This window comes from Notolepis coatsorum, assembly GCF_963971535.1.
Source record: "Notolepis coatsorum genome assembly, chromosome: 9".
Lineage (NCBI taxonomy): Eukaryota > Metazoa > Chordata > Actinopteri > Aulopiformes > Paralepididae > Notolepis > Notolepis coatsorum.
This window is the reverse complement of record NC_140173.1, coordinates 49,069,635-49,082,053: the sequence shown is the minus strand read 5'-3', so window position 1 is coordinate 49,082,053 and position 12,419 is coordinate 49,069,635. Positions and strand designations below refer to the sequence as shown.

Genomic DNA, 12,419 nt, shown 5'->3' with positions numbered 1-12,419 from the left:
TCAAACTGTATTTCATCATCAATATAATGCATTTGGGGCTATATATCACGTTCTGGAGAAAGCTGCAGAAAGAGATGAAAACATACTTATACATTAGACCATACTTTACTATGAATATGTGAATGAAAAAGTTTAACGTTGCTACACAATGAACAATACATATAGGACTTTGAATGGGCCCTAATAATGGCAATGTAGCAATAGAATTTAAAAAGTTATAGCCCTGCAAAGAAGGGGACTTTCTCCATAGACGAATAGCGCTGGCAATCTATGGTATATCATTAATTTAACCTTAGGCAACCAAAGTGTTAATGACTAAGGAAAATGTTGGGTCCCGAGGCTAGACCAGTTGAGAACCACTGCTCTATTGTGTGTGTGTGTGTGTGTGTGTGTGTGTGTGAGAGAGCGAGAGCGAGAGCGAGAGCAAGAGCGAGAGGACGTCAGAGAGAACATATGGAATTCAATGGAAGAACAGAACACAGAAATATAGAACATGGTAGAATAGAATGGCTATAGGAAACAAGCCATGTTTGATCTGAATGGTAAATAGACTGCAATTATATAGCAGCTTTTAACCAAGAAAGAGGCATCTGGGGCAGCTGTCCAGAGACCGCGCAGTGATAATGTGCAGCATATAATATAATATTATTTGCAAGTGCTATCTTGACTGAGAGGGTGGCCAGGACGGTGTTAGTCTCGAGCCCTTATGCTTAAATGAATGTGGCTAGCTAGCTAACAAACACTGTAATATTAGTTTAATAATACATGTTACATAATACATGTTAGTTTGTTTACTTACTCGCACATCCACAAATAGTCGGTCTCGGTCTCATTCTCTTTTCTGTTTGTCGATGGTTTGGTTCACCCGGTCTTTTCACAATATTCCACCACATTGTAACGTTAGCTAACCGTTTGTAAAGTAAACTATGGATGAGTCGGTCGCACTAACCAGTTGAGCTATTAACGTTAACAGCGTTCATTCAGCTGTCAGCTGTCACACATGGAAGCAACACGACGCGCGCGATAGTAGGGCGAAGTGGATGGGCCAATGGAATGAGCTCACTGTGAACACCCAGTCCTCGTGAGAGTTGTAGTATTATATAGTATCACCTGGATTCACTTAATTATTCCATATGCCTTTTGTAGACTACAATGTTTTTTTTTCATAGAAAAAAAAGGCAAGAATGACGCATTTACCCGCCAATGACGAATTCTAGGTGTCAATGTCAAGCCCTGTTAACAACTTTACACCCCCCCCCCCCCCCCCGCACCCTCCCTTGCCTGACCATGGCATTTAGTGAAATTATTGTACTGCTCTAGGGACAAGAAGGCCCTACAGAGAGTCACAGTGGTGCGCTCAGCCGAGCGTACCACGGGTATTGCACTACCTCCCCTGCAGGTTCTATACAACAAGAGGTGCAAATCCAGAGCCTGCAGAATAATGAAAGACCCCCACCACCCCAACAACAGCCTGTTCCAGCTGCTGAGGTCAGCTCAGCTTCTTCCCCCAGGCCATCAGAGCCTTGAACAATGAACACTGAGTGCACAGAACACTGAACTTTCCACACACAAGCACACATGAGCACACACGCACGCTGTGCACGCTCACACACTAGCAGCCACTTTAACATGAGCAGGCACACACTCATGCAGAACACGCCCACACTTATGGCCAAAAGGAAAGGTCACTTTAAAAATAGTATAACAACAGTAACAGTGTATTGCACTACTAAGGACCTAGCATGTCCTACATGCTCTGTAAATAACTATGTACATGTAAATAACCATGTTACCTGTTACCCGTTTATTGCACAATGTTGTTTTTTTATTGGATTATGTTGTACCACTGTATTGCACATTGTTGCGGGCAAGACCATTTCATTGTATACTTGTATGCTGTGACAAATAAAACTCTTGACTTGACTTGAGGTCTGATGCTAGAACCGCCCCTGGACTGCAGTTTCAGTTTCATGGAATAAAAGTTCCCAAAAGCTTATATTACGCATAAAAACAAGCCCTCGATCAAGAAGCCAAATCAAAACGTATAAATTGGTGTTTTTTTTTTTTTTTTTAATCACACCGACATCATGTGATTCCACAGCGCGCACACACACACGCACACACACACAACACACACACACTATAAGAGCTCGACATGACATGCGTGCAGGAAGTTGATAACCAAATAACAAATAAATTAAAGTGAAATAAAAGCCTCTCTTACCGATTAATCCGACACTTAACATAAACTGTGTTCCAGTTGATGCCATATTCCATACCTGAAAATTGACAATCATAAATAAGCAACCTGGATAGGTTCCCAGAGAGTGGTTGTTGTGTGTAGCTGTAGCCCCACAATGAATATAAATGCATTTACCTTGGACGCTTGCCTATACTGCAACTAGAGCAAATACAATAGTATTAGTGACCGACCATCTAGCAAACGGTGGGAATATATCAACTTCACTGTGACCTAGCAGTAAATGGTGCTGCTGTCAATAGACCTCTTCCTGAATACTGACTCTAGATTACTGCAGGAGGAGACAAATCGCTACGGCCAGTCAGAATGAGCGATTCTACACATGCGCAGTGTGAGTTTAGGACGCGTAAAGATAATGGTGCGTTCAGGTACTCCACGTAAACTTGTTCATTTGTAAACGAATCAAGCAAGCGGGAGGTTTATGATGAATTGAAAATGGGGGACCCTGATGTAAACAAGACGAAAGTCTTTCTCTGGTCTGCATCCCCTTAACAATTGTGTGTATTGAGCCGTACTGTATTGTACCCATTCTGCAATCTGTTAATACAATTTTCAATCAATCAATCAATCAGGTGTTTAGACTGCGTATCCCAAGCTAGTCACAGTACAACGCCATCCACTCACCTGCGTAGGAGACTGTCATCATATCCAATGTCTTACAATCGCCAGCCCTAGGCCTACTGTAAAACCACGATTGCATTGTTGTTGCAATGTGCATTACTGGTGTAGAGTCCAGTTCAACACCATGTCAGGCTAAACCGAAATGCACCATTAATGCACCATTAATAGGGGCGTACGGGGAGGTTTTTTTCCCGCCCCGGGGTTGCCAGGTTTGTAGGAAACCCCTTCTTTACGTTTCACTTTGTTAGGAAGGAGATTTTAACAGAGTAGGTCTTATTATGGGTCCCATGCATGCAGGCTCATAAAATACATCTCATGTGATGTGGGGAGGGACCCACCTCAAATAAAAACACCTTCGGTTTTGGGTCCCGATTCAAAGATCAAGAGACAAAGATTAGAGAACTGTTAGGCCCGTCTGACTCTTAAATAAACAGACTCCAGTGCAGTGTGTTACAACTGTTTTGGACCATATATAGTATACCATTCATCACCATTACTACTGTCTGATTTCAAACCTTTATTTAAACTCGAAAGGCAACTGAGGTTTCCCTCATTTACATTCACGTCGAGTGTACATACAGAAAACAAGCAAAAAAGGCAGATAAAATCACACATACAATCATAACAATAAGACAATGTAGGGCGGCTAGGTGGTGTAGTGGGCAAGGCGCTCGCCACCAATGCAGGAGACGCTGGGTTCGAGCCGTTGTGGACAGCGACTCCTACAGGTCGGTTGGTGCGCCTGCGCAGCAGAATCAGGAAGCGACAGGGCGGTGTGTCCCTCCCACGCAGACCCCCGCCGCTGAGAGATCGCGCTGTGCAGGTGAAAAGATGCGACGGCTGCTTTCTCGAGTCCCGGAGGGGACACGTGATGTAAGGCTTCGTCCACATTGCAGCCGGCTTGTGGGAGGCATGGCCTAACAGCGTTCGAGACAGGGGAGGGTAGAATTGGAGGATACGAAATTGGGATGGGAGAAAAATAGAAAATGGGAGAAAAAGTAGATAAAAAAAAAACAATAAGACAATGTGGCGGCTGATTGGCGCAGTGGGCAAGGCGCTCGCCTCTAACGCAGGAGACGCTGGGTTCGAGCCCAGCTCTCGCCGTTGCTACCGGCTGGCCGGTCGTTCATACTAACACAATTGGCAAGTGTTAGGGTGGGAAAGCCGGTGGGTGGGGATTTTACGTTGTGGACAGCGACTCCTACATGTCGGTTTGGTGACGCCGGTGCAACAGAAGCAGGAGGTGACGGGGGCAGCGTGAGCCTCCCACGCGTTACTCCTCGCCACTGAGAGTTCGAGCTGCTGCGGTGAAAATGCGACAGGCTGCCTCCTCGTGTACCGGAGGGGACACGTGATGCAAGGCTTCTGTCCTCACTACAACCGACCTGTGGGAGGCATAGTCTAGAAACGTTCAAGACAGGGGAGGGAAGAATTGTATATACGAAAATTGGGAGAAAAATAGAAAATGGGGAGAAAAAGTTGATAAAAAAAAATAACAATAAGACAACAAGACAAGTCAAAAGTAAGGATAACAAATCAATTAAAACATGTACAACTTGACTGACAATTAGTTGGAGATCAAGGGTTTAAACTCTGCAATGGACTGTTTTGACATTCCATGAGCTAGAGGGCCATCATAAAATGTGGATGTACCCTGTTCAGAGCAAACTCAAGGGACCTTAACCAGCCAGTCACTAGAACGGATCCAATAGGTTTGAATCATGCCTGTTATCACTATTGTCATTATATACTTGCACTTTGTTCTATATGTTCTATTACCTATGTACCTATCCCTGCCCCCCTGCTGCTATGACACTTGAATTTCCCCAAGGGGATTCCTTTACAACTACATCTAGAATACACGCCTGGCCCGCAAAGCACTATACATTGCGGGCGACATCACCCTTGTTCACATCACAATGCTTTTTCACTCTCCTGCCCTCCGGGAGGAGAATGAGGAGCCTCCGAGCCAGGACCAGCAGACTAAAGACAGCTTCATACACCATGTTGTCAGGAAGCTGAACTCTCTCCCAGCTCTTCCCCCCGCTCTCACTCTGCCCCCACAGAACCTGGACTAAGAACCCCCCCCCCCCCCACTGACACACACATACACCCTGCCCCCACAGACTGGACTCTCTCTCTGCCCCCACAGACTCTGGACTCCTCTCTCTCTCTGCCCCCCCCAGACTCTGGACTCCTCTCTCTCTTTGCCCCCAGACTCTGGACTCCTCTCTCTCTCTCTGCCCACAGACTCTGGACTCCTCTCTCTCTCTGCCCCCACAGACTCTGGACTCCTCTCTCTCTCTGCCCCCACAGACTCTGGACTCCTCTCTCTCTCTGCCCCCAGACTCTGGACTCCTCTCTCTCTCTGCCCCCAGACTCTGGACTCCTCTCTCTCTCTGCCCCCAGACTCTGGACTACCCCGACACACACACAGACACACACTGCCACTTTACTTTACAAACTCACTGCCACTACTGCCATTGTTTTAGTTTACATCATATTAGTTACTGCCATATCTATCATCTCACTGCCACTTTACTGCCATTATTGTATTTTACTGCCATTATTTATTATTTATACTTACTATGTACCACTGCTGCTAAAAAGATTTGCACTAAGTTCTCCTTTACCTCCTATATTTATTTCACTCATACATTCATCTTTTTAAGCTACTGTTTATATTGTATAGTCCTGTTGTGTGTACATTATGTTACTTTATGTTTATATTAGATATTTTTTATATACACCATGGGAAGGGGGAAACGCAATTTAATTTCTCTGTATGTCGTGCACATTATAAGAAGCGACAATAAAGCTGACTTTGACTTTATTAAAACCTTACACAAACACTTGACTTGACTTGAAATACACAGTGACACCATTGTAAAAAATACAAAAAAACGATATATATAATTATATTATATATATAATAATAATCAAAGTGGAAATAATATGGTCTTTCTGGGGGAAATAGTGCAGCCATCATTATCATCACCACCAACAGCATCCTCACTAGTCGCACCGTCGATAGGGGGATAGCACTCGACGCGTTTGGCAACCCTAACCAGGCCGCTCACGAGGACTTGTTCTTTTCTCATGATCGTGTTGGAGCGGGTGACTGCCTGGCTCGGATGGACAGGTGAAATTTCGTAAAAATCCACCAAAGTCAGCGAACTTTTCGTTCCGCGATCAAGCCACCAAAATGCCGGCCTATTTCCAACGACCGGAGAATGCTCTCAAACGAGCGAACGGTGAGTAATAATGTCACTGCCGGGCATTTTTCCAGCGGCGACCCTTCAAGCTAACTGACGTTAGCCTCCTCCTCCATGTAACCCGGTGGCTTAGCCTCGGCGAGCTAACGGCTCCCTGCTCCATGTAACCCGGTGGCTTAGCCTCTGCTAGCTAACGAGCTAACTGCTCCCTCCTCCATCACCGCCATGTAACCCGGTTGCTTAGCCTCGGCTAGCTAACGGCTAACGTTAGCTCGAATGACGGGGCTAACGGGGGGAAGCCATATTGCACACAGTGTGTGGGCCTAGTTAGCAGCGTGACATTTTACATAACGTTAGTTTGAGAGAAGAGTCCCGACTCCCAACTGCATTCACCCGGCGAGCTAACTTATTTCCAGAGCGTGTTATTGATGGCCACACTGCCAGTCGTACATGAACTCGTCAGACTGGCCGAAATACTGACTATTGTCTAAGTTAGCCTTAGATATATCGATACAATGTGATCGGTGTCATTCGGCTAGGTGACGGGACCTAGGCGAGCATATGGTTTGAGTTTGCTAGTTCACGTTAGTGTCCTGTGACTCCTGTGGCATGGAGATTTGTGTTGAATGCAATAAGTTAAGTTTATTTTCTTTAGGCGTAACCTTTTGTCTATTTACCCCCCCCGGTTCATGTTGAGGAATGTATTGTCTCGACAGAGTTTCTGGAGGTTGGCAAGAAGCAGCCAGCCTTGGATGTCTTGTACGATGTCATCAAGAGCAAGAAGCATCGAACATGGCAGAAGATCCACGAGCCCATCATGCTCAAGTATCTGGAGCTCTGCGTGGATCTTCGCAAGAGCCACCTGGCCAAGGAGGGCCTCTACCAGTACAAGAACATCTGTCAGCAGGTGTGTTGAGAGAACACTAGGATTTTGCTACAGATCAAACAAAGGACCCACCACTATGTTGATACTAGTATTGGATGTCTGGCTGACAAGAGGCTCAAATAGGCTTTCAATGTTGGGAAAATGTCCCAAATGTAAAACCCGATGCCAAGGCCCTGGTATAATATGATATCGCACTCATTTGAATCTTATAAACTTTTAAGACTTCTTAAAGCTACAGTATGTAGGTTTTTCTTACAATGAGGACAGTGTATACGGGACCACTCACACAATTTCACACAGTCTACTGCACATGTGTCAAACTCGAGGCCCACAGGCCAAATACTGCTGTATTGGCGTTTTCGGTTAGCCCCCAGAGACTGAATTTGCTTATCAATATATTTTGGCCCGCTGCCTCTCCTAGGCGACATTCAACTGGCCTGTGATGGAAATCAAGCGCACCTCGGTCTCACTGAGTGGCAATACAAATGTTTCAACTTTTAAAGCCAACGCACAGAGCATTAATCTGCATCGTGTTTTTATTGAATGAAAATGCATCAACCCTGCTTTCGTAGACCATTGGAGGAGGACCCAATATTTTGCCTTCAGTTGTACATTTGTACATGTTTATTTACTTTTGCTTTTAACAGTTTGAGTGCCAGCCATTTAACATTGGAAACCCTGTTGGATGCCAGCACCCACTTCAATGATAGCGTTGTGGATGCATATTCTCTCTCCTAAATTATGGCTATGTGTCTAATCTGCCTGTCGTTTATCAATGACTTGTTTGCAGTCAACATTGTCGAAACGGATTGTTTTTTTATCGGTTCATTTTCGTTTTATAGCATTTTGAAAAGCCCTTGTTTTCAAGGAAAATATATAGATTCAGTGATAAACGGCATTTACTGGAATATTCTAGAATACACAAACGTTGTAATTTTTCGGCCTATTTATGAATCGTTTTCAAATAAACGCTAGATTATCGATAGTATATGTGTACTTATGCACGCTATAGAGGCGGGCTGAAAAATCGATTCTCATTTCCTCATCAGGAATCAGCGGCACACACACGCATAGGGAAAAAGCTTATATCTCTGTGAAAACAGGTCTGATTATCCTAAGACTGGTAAAATAGATTCCTTACCTGAGATCAGATGTTATCCAAAAAGATTATTCCAATTCCTGATCGCCATTCCAAATATCGATCACGCTTATTGATTACAGCGTTGGTACTGTAAATACATAATCCATGCGTTTTCCCGGCCGGCGATCACTTGGTCTCTTCAGATGCCTTGACGGAAAAATAAAATGAGGAAACTGACCACTCCCCCTGCATCATTCTAAACTAATGGGGTGCAGTTACACAGGGAGAGACGATAGGGGGCGGTATCTTCCCAATTGAGTTCAGAGAGAAACTGCAGCACTAACCTGAGGCTCGATTGATGAAATATGAATAAAAAATCGCCAATTAAAAAAAAACGGCAAACAGAAGCTATATAGCGTCGGGGCACTCAACGGTCGGCATGAACTAACGACAAAATGCGTGGCTGGCATCCAAAGTGTTAATAACTTATCAGTCATCCATTTTCACTCGACTCAAGCCGTGGTATCATTCGGTTGCATCCTACTTTATCAAGTGGATTATTGCTAATTCATCATTCCTACTCTAAAATCAAAACAGTGAAAATGATTGGTTAAGCGCAAGAAAAGTGAAAGCTATGGTAGAGAGATGTTTTCTGTGTGTTGCGTGTGTGTGTGTTCCACTCTGTGCTCAAAGTCCATGACTAACGTAGAATTGCTCATCTTAAAATTTTTTGTCTATGAGCTTGCTAATTCATCATTATCTTTTTATTAATTTCACATACCTACCCTGTGGAAATAATAGTTTTGAGCGAGACTAGTGAAAGTGAGGTGAGATAAATGTGTGTGTGTGTTCTACTTTGTTCTCCAGGACCAGTTTAGCCTAGAATTGCTAATCGTATAGACTCCTGTGGGTGAATAATTAATTGAATCCTAGTATTATGTTTATTTAAATCTGTTTAAAAAAAAAAATTAAAAATCTAGAAGCCAGTTATCCATAAATGATGCCTCCTTACCCACCCTTTAAAACAGCCCTCCTTGTATTCATTGCGGTACCAGAGAATGAACAGAAGTGTATTTACAACAACATATTGAGGTGGTATGCACACATCGAATAGATGACCACAAAATTACAAATTAAGATAGTGAAATGGAAAAGCACTTTTTCTAGGCATTATGTGTCAGACTGTCCGACCAACAAAAAACATCTGTATTTTTCATTCCGGCCCCCTTGGTAATTGAGTTTGACACCACTGGTCTACTGTGCGTGATCTTCATTGAACAGTGTAGCAGCGGTCCACAGATACTCCATTCTAAAGTTTCACAGCGAGGCTCCCCCTCCTAACCAATCAGAGAAGCTCAAAGGGAACGTTGTTGGAATAAGCACTTTTAACCCTTTCACTACCACTCTACCAAATGGTTAACCCTTTCACTGCGACACTACAGAAGGATAACCCTTTCACTGCCACACTACAGAAGGTTAACCCTTTCACCGTCTAGTGTGGTAGTGAAAGGTTAACCTTCTGTAGTGGTAGTGAAAGGGTTAAGGGTTGAGTTTACGCCGTCCTCATTCAACCCAGTCCGGCAACGTGGACTCAACCGCAACATTTTGTCCTTTTTTCCAAATAAAAATAACCATCTTGATTGGTTAGAAGGGGGATCTTCACTGTGAAACGTTAGAAGGGAATGCCTCTGCACTGTTGCTATACTGGTCAATGAAACACAACTCACAGTATTTGATTTGATTTGATTAGATTAGACATAATTTAAAAAAAAAATACAAGATTCCAGAAAAACGTCAAGGATGCTACACAAAAAAGTCAAGACTTATTTCCATTGTGGTCCTTGGTCTCAGACAGACAAGCAATACAAAACCATGACCATAAATAACAATTTGACAAACTACATAGACATGAACATTTTAAATGCAGTATCCTGTGAGTCAGTGTGTTCACACAAAATGTAAATGAAAAAAATTAAACCCTACATACTGTAGCTTTAAGTCTTATTTTGTCCAGTGGTTTGGATATAATTCGGCAGACTCTGAGTCCAGTATCGTTCAAAAAGTGTTATTTGTGAATTATAAGATGTGTAGATATTGTCCAGGGCCCTAAAGTTCCGTGCTTTGCCACAGGTGAACATCAAATCTCTGGAGGATGTGGTCAGGTCCTACCTGAAGCTGGCTGAGGAGAAGACTGAGACGGCCAAAGGGGAGTCCCAGCAGATGGTGCTGGACATCGAGGACCTGGACAACATCCAGACTCCAGAGAGGTGAGTGTTCTTCTGAGCTTCACACTAGGGCAGGACAACATCAAATTCATACTGATCTGAGCTTCACACTAGGGCAGGACAACGTCAAATTCATACTGATCTGAGCTTCACACTAGGGCAGGACAACATAAAATTCATACTGATCTGAGCTTCACACTAGGGCAGGACAACATCAAATTCATACTGATCTGAGCTTCACACTAGGGCAGGACAACATCAAATTCATACTGATCTGAGCTTCACACTAGGGCAGGACAACGTCAAATTCATACTGATCTGAGCTTCACACTAGGGCAGGACAACGTCAAATTCATACTGATCTGAGCTTCACACTAGGGCAGGACAACATCAAATTCATACTGATCTGAGCTTCACACTAGGGCAGGACGACATCAAATTCATACTGATCTGAGCTTCACACTAGGGCAGGACGACATAAAATTCATACTGATCTGAGCTTCACACTAGGGCAGGACAACGTCAAATTCATACTGATCTGAGCGTCACGCTAGGGCAGGACAACATCAAATTCATACTCATCTCATACTATGAAAGAATGTAATAGTCATATTGTGTAGACTGCGATATGGGCAGTTTGAATTTATATATTTTTAAATACACATAGTAAAATTAACTTTTAACTATGTTGCCTATACTCAATTTATACCTACCTACTGCTTTCACTGTCTACAACTGCCCTGTAATTATTGTAATCATAATCATAACTACCTATCTCATACTATAGTTTACCCATATGACTATGGTATGATAGCATGTACAATAGTGCTATATAGTTAGTATATACTGTATACATTTATATACATTCCGCATATATATATATTAGGGATGGGTACCGAATTCTGTACGTTTTCTTTTTTTTTATCCACTTTTTCTCCCATTTTCTATATTTTCTCCCATCCCAATTTCGTATCATCCAATTCAACCCTCCCCTGTCACGAACGCTGTTTCTTGCCTCCCACAAGCCGGCTGCAATGTGGACTAAGTCATACATAGCACAAGTCCCCTCCGGTACTTGAGGTAACAGCAGTCGCATCTTTTCACCTGCGCAGCTCGATCTCTCAGTGGCGAGGAGTAACGCGTGGGAGGCTCACGCTGCCCCAGACACTTCCTGATTCTACTGCGCAGGCGCACCAACCGACCTGTAGGAGTCGCTGTCCACAACGCCCGATCCCCACCCATCAGTTTCCCACCCCCTAATACGGCCAATGTGTATTAGTACGGACGACCAGCTAAACTGAAAGCAAATGTGGAGCGCTGGGCTCGAACAGGCAAGCCCAGCGTCTACAGATTTCGTGGCGAGCGCCTTGCCCACTACACCACGTAGCCGCCCCCGAATTCTGTACTTTTAAAGGTATCTACCGAAACACGTCGGTACTACCGAGTATCGATTCACGTGAGATCCAACGGTGCCAATTGTCGGTACCTAACGTGTTGTTGTGATGACTTATTCAAAACGCGGCTACAGTCACATAACGCTCCAGCTGCAGGGAGGGGCTGAGCAGTACCCACACTTGAGTTTAAGCTCTTCAGTCCTGCGTTCTACAGCCTGTGATGACTCCTCTTGGGAGTCGCGCTGTTCTATGTAAACTCTGCGAGCAATGCGTCCAATAAATGCGTCTTTAACATGCTTTATATCCTTGCCATTACTATATGCCTGTTGCGGTTAAAAACCTTTTTAACTAACGTTAGCTGCTAACTAAGTTAAGCTATACGCTTCCGTTCCTCTTTCACTCGTCCATCCCCCGCTAAGAGTCATGAGAGATGTATGTAGTAAGTACAACAGTCCTTCCATGTAGGTTAGAACGCAGTGAATTATGACTCAGTAGCCACAACAGTAACATCAGTCTGCTCTTGCTATTCTCCCTCTCGTGTGTGTGTCTTTATGCAGATCTTTATGCAGTTTTAAAGCACCTTGGCTTTGTTCTGAATGCACTTTGTTGTAGTTATCCTACAGAGAAAAGAAAATGCACTTGACTTGAATGCACATTTTGTATGCAAAGAGAAAATGTTTAAATTGTACAATCTTTCAGCAGTCGGTCTGGAATTAATGTATGTATTCAAAAGTGCT

General features: G+C 43.7%; 2 protein-coding genes across 4 annotated transcripts in view; one reads left to right on the top strand and one right to left on the bottom strand.

The window, feature by feature from the left end:
* The window catches only part of dennd10 (DENN domain containing 10), a 68,946-nt gene extending 66,432 nt beyond the window's left edge, over window positions 1–2,514 (bottom strand). Inside the window, exons 1-2 of the mRNA XM_084321584.1 lie at window positions 2,378–2,514; window positions 2,225–2,279 (exon numbers count right to left, since the gene is read on the bottom strand). Of these exons, the coding sequence (XP_084177710.1) occupies window positions 2,225–2,270 (46 nt within the window). The 5' untranslated portion in view covers window positions 2,271–2,279; window positions 2,378–2,514. The remainder of the gene's footprint in view (window positions 1–2,224; window positions 2,280–2,377) is intronic.
* Window positions 2,515–5,984: 3,470 nt separating this feature from the next.
* The window catches only part of eif3s10 (eukaryotic translation initiation factor 3, subunit 10 (theta)), a 96,372-nt gene continuing 89,937 nt past the window's right edge, over window positions 5,985–12,419 (top strand). For all 3 annotated transcript variants that reach the window (XM_084321798.1, XM_084321797.1, XM_084321796.1), the window contains exons 1-3: window positions 5,985–6,135; window positions 6,813–7,003; window positions 10,194–10,330. In XM_084321798.1, the coding sequence (XP_084177924.1) occupies window positions 6,087–6,135; window positions 6,813–7,003; window positions 10,194–10,330 (377 nt within the window). In that variant the 5' untranslated portion in view covers window positions 5,985–6,086. The remainder of the gene's footprint in view (window positions 6,136–6,812; window positions 7,004–10,193; window positions 10,331–12,419) is intronic.